The sequence below is a fragment of the Fulmarus glacialis genome, unplaced genomic scaffold, assembly GCF_000690835.1.
Source record: "Fulmarus glacialis isolate BGI_N327 unplaced genomic scaffold, ASM69083v1 scaffold32694, whole genome shotgun sequence".
Lineage (NCBI taxonomy): Eukaryota > Metazoa > Chordata > Aves > Procellariiformes > Procellariidae > Fulmarus > Fulmarus glacialis.
In genome coordinates this window covers 3,200-10,593 of record NW_009207926.1, presented here as the reverse complement: position 1 = coordinate 10,593, position 7,394 = coordinate 3,200, and the positions used below count along the sequence as shown (strand labels likewise).

Genomic DNA, 7,394 nt, shown 5'->3' with positions numbered 1-7,394 from the left:
GCGCTGTCGCGGTAATTGATCGCCTGCGTTCTTCTTGTCTTAAATTTGAAGTAAAGCCTGTTGAGTTAATCAGCTCTCGTGAAGTTTCTGTGGTAATAATCGCCTGAAGGTATTATTGAAGGTAATCTGTGACAGGCGTACAGAGAAAGTTGAAATTGAAATACTTTTCAGTGTTTCTGTACTTGCTTCAGAGGTTAGAGCTTCGGAAATACACTTTTGGAAGCAAAATAACTCAGGATTTGAGTGTCTCAATCCAGGTCCTGAGCTCTTTCAGAAAGACCAGATTACTTTGCAATGGGAAGTAGTTTCCAGGAATAATTTTGTAAAGCCTATGCAGAAGAAGCATGCGCAATTAAGAAAAACTTGAAATAACATAAATATGGCTCCTGAAACCCTTGTCTGGCTTTTATAAAAATCTGTCAGTCTAGCATTTTGTCAAAATCATCATAAAAGTAGAGCCCTGTGCATTCACGTGCGTGCACAAAAAATCCAGCTTACAGCTGAGCACCTCTCTGTTTACCACTTTTAAGCTAAAACAGCTTTGCTTTAAAAATTCTTACAGCTTCCTGTCATGGGATGGGGAATGCGCTTCGGGAAGCTTTAGTATTTTGTAATAAAAAATCAACTCAGTATTAACTCAGCACTGAAGAGGTTGTTACTTTTTTTTTTTCCTTCTCCTGCCTATCCAATGGGAAGAAGTGCTAAACAACAGCAAAGGTTTCACTACAGCAGTGCGATTTTTATTCATATGTGTCTTCAGAGAATGATCTGACAGAAGTTTACTACTGTTCATATAGGTCTAAGTTTAGAGCTTAAACTAAATTAGCCATACTTGGTGGAATATCTCAGCAGGAGAATTAGATCTGTACTAGTTTATCCACACATGTATTTTGTCTTCCAAAAATCAGGTGTTAATTTTACTGAGATGTGGTTTCGTCCGCACTGAGGTGTTTGTTAATGCTTAAAACTGTTCACTCAAATACTGTTCACTTATAAGTGCAAAAAGCAGCTGAAAACTTTCCAAGCTAAATGCAAAACATGCTAAAATTCAATCAAGGGTAAAATTTTATCTCCATTGAAGCAACAAGATTTTTTCCAAGGGGAGGGCAAGGTTTCATCTTTTGTGTGCTCATTGAAAGTGAAAGATGTCAAGTGACAGAAGAGTTTGTTCTTGTTAAGCGCTGAATGCTGATGAGAAAAACCAAAGTCCGTTAGTTAGATTTTTTTTTTTTAGTTTATTTCTTTTATTCTCCTTGAAACTATTGTTCTTACTTCTTGAACTGATGTTTTTGTTTTGTATGCTTCGTGTAGATGAATGGACAGATGTGGACAGGAAACGAGGTACTGTAATCTGCTAGCTGCATGCAGTAGACGAACACCACTACATGCACACATGAGGCTCATCGTACGTGAACACACCCTATGCTGTTCCTGCAGCCTTCTAGTCGTAGTGTCAAAGATGAATAATAATACTCACCTGTTCATTACAATGCACTTTAACTATAGATCTTAGAAAAAACAGACGATATCTCAAAATCATATGGCTTCAAAAATAAGCTGCTAATTTAACCAAGACTATAAATAGATCAAAACTTTTTATCGTAGCAGTCTTTCTAGCCAAAATGGTACTTGTATTTTTCCAGCATCGTATTAATGCAAGCATGTAATTGTGCGAGCATTGTGAAGGTTGTTTTTCTGCTTAAATGCAGGAATATTATGTATACTGCATTTTTCTAAGTTTTTTTCTAATTCATTGCTTAGGGTTTTGACAGGTGAACTCCAGGAAAGATTTAAGGCATTTCCATCCTAGCTGCTTATCCATCTCTGCTAGCGGTCACCACCCTTGCAGCAGAGTGATCACAAAGGAGCAGGTGCGCACACTTCAGCCAAGCTCATCTTGACTGAAATTATCTCTGAAGGTGAGTTTGAGCTGAGACATCAGGTTCTGCAGTGGAGCAGCTGAGGTGTGAGTGTGCGTTTCCTTCTGGACTCTGCTTTGAAATGGTAGCCTCCAGCAAAGTGGTGTGGTAAGGAGCTGGATGAGGAAATCAATCTCTTAAACTATCTCAGGTTTTTTGCTAGGTAAACGAGTAGAACTTTCAGTGTCTTTTTGAGCAGCCCTTTTTTAAGAGAGATCAGGGTTATGATTATGTTTTTCAAAATAAGCATCGTTTGTAGGTTTTGGGTATTTACTGAAGGTAAATACTGATATCCTGGAGTTTGCCCCAGGGTTTTTTTGCTACTGTTACGTGCTGTTTCCAAGAATGCTTTTTTCCAGCATTTAATATCTCAGAAGTCTAAAAGATTCCGTATTCCTTTTTTATCATATCCAAAATGATGACGAGTTGTATAAAAGCCCGCTTTATCATATTTAGATAGTAGCGGCACAGCTGCAGATCCCATGTTGACCAATCAGCTTCTCTTGTGAGAGAAAAAAGTCTGCCCATGAACACTGCTCTTGGGGCGATCTCTGAAGAGTTACAAAGAGTAACCAGCTGAGCCTATTGCTGATGAAGCCATGACAAGGCGGCTTTGCCTGCCTTTGACCTTGTTACAGAATATAAACCTATTGCAAGTAGAATTTGTGACTGTTTTGGACTCGTAACATTCCCTCTGCTGCCTTGAATGTCCTCCAGGAAGCATGAGCATAACCCAGGTGTAAAGACTCCAGTCTCATGTCATGCATCTGAGCCATGTTACGTGACAGCGCGCTAGACGTTGGAACGTGTCTGTCACCAGTGACATGGCACATGTAGGCGAAAACCACCGTAAATCCTCAGCTTCTCTTCTGTCCATCGCATTGTCTATACTTGGTTTCCCTCTTCCCATCCCAGTTGATGAAACCCCTCTCTGCTAAATTGCTTTTATGCTATGTTGCTTGGCGTGCCATTTTTCCTGAGCTAACGCTCCTTTCTTTGTTATTTTCCATTGTTAGAATGGTGTAAGTATCTCCCTAGGGACTACCTGTGCTCTAAGATCTCTTTGCTGTGTCGTTATCAAACATACCGTGTGAGATTTGCCCTTTACTGTGATTTTTTTTTATGTCTTTCTCAGTTCCTTTTATAGCCAATACAAGAGGTTTTAATTTCAGAAGATAATTTATGTAAGGCTGGGTGGGTGGTTAACGCAGATCTTCTGATTCCATTGTGAATATCTACCAGCTACAGTTAGCATACTGGGACATTGTCTCCTGACAGTTTTGGTTATTAGTGACTCTCCGAAGATGGAGGAGAAGCCTTTGTGCAGACAACATATGCAAGCAACTTAAAAATATTTTTCTTGATAGCAGTATAGGGCAAAAGTTCTTATTTTTGTCATAGTTGATTACTTGCAAAATGAAATATATACTGTACAATGATACACTGTATTTGATTTTCTCCACTGAAAAAATTGAGGATTTTTGCCTCAGACTGCAAGTAGGGATTGTTTTATGGACAGTTGATTTGAAAAGAAGCGAGGAAGAGAGGGGATTTTTCTCCCATTTGTAATTACAAAGTGTATTTGTAATCCATGCTGCTCAGAAACTGAGCTGAGACCTGTCTGTATTGTTTTGGTACTTAAAACAGGAACTAGTGAGCCCCGTTAGGTACAGTGCAATGCTGAAATGTGTGTGTCACCTGTGATGTACACCAGTGTAGGAGAAAACGTGTGAACATCAGGTTTAAGCAGGCAGAGAGTATCTCATCAGAAGGCACTTGCCCTCAGGAAAATAGCTATCCGTGTCCAGGTTCTCAGCGCCTACAGCATACCTAGCAATGTTCCCCAGAGAGTTAATAATCATCTAAGAAAAGATGAAGTGACTGGGACATTTACTGTCTTTTGGCTGTTTGTGTAGCTTCTGTACCACAGTTGTGAAAAGCCAGGTGTCTAACCCACCAATGAATAATTATAGCAGTACTTCAAATAGCTGATCACTACCACTACGTATATGTTCACTTTTTCTTTTTTTCTTTATTAGTTCCACTAATAGAGATTTTTCTAATCCATAAGAATCAGCTGGCATTATGAGCTTCAGTAACAGTCATCTGCTTAGGAAAATTATGCTTGTACAGTAATCTATTAATTGGAATTTTTATTTAACATTTTTTGATAGAGAAATAAATGCTTATTTATGATAACTCTGCAGAATGTATCAGGTATATGATAAAAGTATCAGATCCAGCAAAAAAGCTAAGATAGTGCATCTGCTTGAATCACTGCAAAATGTTTTCTATCTTCTTTGCATTAAAAGCTCGATAACCAGAGCATAGTCCTTATACTCAGCACTCCTGATCTCTACATACTCTTGAGTAAGTTACATAACAATTCCATGTCTAAATTTACACATAAAAAAATGAAGCGTGCGTAAGAAAGTTAAGAGTTTTGCGCTTTTGAACTGCTCTAGTATCCACAGATGTTGCTGTGTAAGAGCCCTGGATGGCCTGACATAGATCCCAGTGTTATAAATGTTTCCTTAAATACTTGTCAAGTGTTAATCCCTTTAACACAAATACTTCAAGGAGCCTTGAATCATTCAGGAGCTTCCGTTTAGAAGGAAAAATAGACTAATAATGTCAAAGGCTAAAGAGAACAGGCAGAGTCAGCTAGCTATAGTTTGCAAAAATCTACAGCGATGCAAAACAGTCTCCTTGGGAAGCAGAACTGTAGCCTTTATAGATAATATATGCCAGAGTAGCCTATAAAAAATATTATTTAAAAAGGGAAAAGCGCTCACCATTGCTGTAAAAACAAGGCAACAAAACCAGTCTTACTCCCCCTGGAAAACAAGGTTTGTTGTCTACAGCTCAAGTAGCATTTCTGCCCCTGTAATCGTGCTGCTCACGTAGACCAATGTGGGATTGAGAAAAATATTGACATTGAGAAGTGATGTTCCTCCTCCTTTTTTCTTTTGTGGCTATGTACCTAGTTTTCACAGGTAAGCATTCATGTCAATCCTCGCAGCTGTCAGTGTCCAAGTTCTCGGTGTGGAATGAATCAGATGAATGTGCTGTTTCTGAAGCAAAAAACAGACACTCTTTGTCTTTGCAGTTATGAATGACATCATCACAACCATGTTCAATAAAAAATTTATGGAAGAGCTGTTTAAGCTACAGGACCTCTATTCCAAGAAAGCTCTGCGCACAGTGTACGACCGGCTAGCTCATGCTTCAATCATGAGACTGAACCAGGCAAGCATGGACAAGGTAAAAAAGACCACCTGCCCAGTCCTGACTATGCTGTACTTCCGTGCCACCGTTCACAAGTTTCTGATTGCAATAATTAGTACGTGGCTTTACGTCACTGTAATTCTGAAGCATTTTGTAACAGCCCTCTTTCCATTTGCTTTCTTTGTAAAAATGGTTCTCAGCCAAGGAAGCTTTGGGGAAATCCATGGTAGTATCAGATACTTCAGAACTAAGTATTTCTGCTTTAATATGTAAATGTTTCATTTTAAGGGGTCAGTAAGCATTCTTTATCGGATTTTTTAATATATATTAAAAATATATACATATGTGGGTATGTATAAATACATATATTTCTATATTGACACTCACTGTTTTGCAGTTGCAGGTGTTAGAATTTTTGCCTGCAAACAGTATATCCAGCGGACGATTTTGAAAAAAATTGTAGGAACTGGATTACCTGTGAGACCGCTGCCCGGGTGTCAGTGGTGTTGAAATTGGCAGCAGTTTTAAAGGCAGTTAGAGATACCAGCAGGAGGGCTGACAATGTGATTGTAGAGGTCTTATTTTCTTAGGAAACAGAATGGTTCTTCTTACCGTAGGCAGGTGCTAGCCTAAGTGTCTAAATCCCTTTCTACATCAACGTGAAGTTACCTAAGTGGTGTCGCTCTCTGTGTTGTGATGGAACCAAAATTTCCCCGTGTTACTTTGCAGCTGTATGACCTTATGACTATGGCTTTCAAATATCAAGTGCTGCTGTGCCCTCGGCCCAAAGACATTCTGCTGGTGACATTCAATCACCTGGATGCTATCAAGGATTTCGTACGTGATTCTCCTGGGATTCTGAACCAGGTGGACGAAACTTTCCGACAGCTGATTGAAGTAAGAATCCTTAGAAAAATGGTGGGAGATTTTTTTTTTTCCTCTTTCAAGCTAACCTTAGAGTCTAAATACTACATCAGTAAGTGCCATATCATTTTGGAGGTTGATATGTTCTCAACCTCAGAGAACCATCCAAATAACCGTCTCCTCTTTTTAACCTGAGGGAAACAAATTGGCCTCCCGCTTAGCAACTTTTGCTCATGTAACTGCTGTAATTCTTTGGACAAAGAGTATGAGTGTCCCAGTGAAAGGCAACTGGTTTCATAAAATGTTAAAAGTTCTGGGAAGTCATGAAATGTTTCCAGAGGGCTTCTGGAGAGGGAGATGTCTATGAGTCAAGTGTTATTTTTCTACTGGCCCAGTTTAAATCAGTACATTGCTTATTCAGCCTGATCAAAGTCTCCACTGACTTCAGCAGAAATTAAATCAGACTCTTAGTCATGGATAATAATTACTGATAATGACCAGCAGCCCCCCTTATATAATTTCTGCTGTCCCTGCCATACACGTACCATTTTTGGCTAGCAGTATTCTCATACACTTGCTTCCACCTTTACCTGGGTTAGACATGGTACACTTGCAAAGCCTTACATGATGGTTTTTCTTTTTCAGACGTACAGCTGTCTCTCTGCTGGTGAATTTCAGCTCATCAGGCAAACACTCCTCATTTTTTTTCAAGACATGCACATAAGGGTAAGAGCCCAATATAACTAGTCAGTAAGAACAGAAGGGAGTTTGTGGCTAGAATACGAAGGTATCTTGTCATAATTACACTGTAAGTTTGGGTTTGTTACTTAGCTTTTCAGTCATCTTGATGTGCTTGCAATTGGAATCTTCAAAATTTTACAAACTGAGTACAATAATACTGAATTATAAAATGTTATGAAAAAAGGAATATCTACTAGTATGGATTTGCTAGTTGATAAATATGTTTTTCCTTTTGGTAGAAACTTGATATGAAACTGAGAACCTGAGCTTGAAGTCACTAAATAAATAAATTGATCATGCTCAAGTGCATAAACAATACACCTTTTTTTTTTTTTAATGTTACATCAGTGTGCCCATCCTCTGGACCACAATTCTACATTACGGGCTTTGGCCTGTATCATAGTCTCTATATATACATCAGAATCTTTAGGAAACCAATCCCAGTCTAGGCAGGAAGGCTACAAGGTCAGACTTCAAAGAATTCGGATCAGAAGATATGTACTTGATTTTCTAGAAGGTGGTATATTCTTTTGCAGGTGTCTATCTTTCTGAAGGATAAAGTGCAAAACTCTAATGGTCGCTTTGTGCTGCCAATATCAGGCCCTGTTCCTTGGGGTACAGAAGTTCCGGGACTCATCAGGT

The 7,394-nt window shown here is 39.0% G+C and overlaps 1 protein-coding gene across 1 annotated transcript in view; it reads left to right on the top strand.

The window, feature by feature from the left end:
* Positions 1 to 1,311: 1,311 nt before the first annotated feature.
* OSCP1 (organic solute carrier partner 1) overlaps positions 1,312 to 7,394 on the top strand; it is a gene marked incomplete at both ends in the record, with an annotated part of 8,803 nt that continues 2,720 nt past the window's right edge. The window contains 5 exons of the mRNA XM_009576311.1: positions 1,312 to 1,341; positions 5,029 to 5,183; positions 5,877 to 6,044; positions 6,657 to 6,737; positions 7,289 to 7,392. Of these exons, the coding sequence (XP_009574606.1) occupies positions 1,312 to 1,341; positions 5,029 to 5,183; positions 5,877 to 6,044; positions 6,657 to 6,737; positions 7,289 to 7,392 (538 nt within the window). The remainder of the gene's footprint in view (positions 1,342 to 5,028; positions 5,184 to 5,876; positions 6,045 to 6,656; positions 6,738 to 7,288; positions 7,393 to 7,394) is intronic.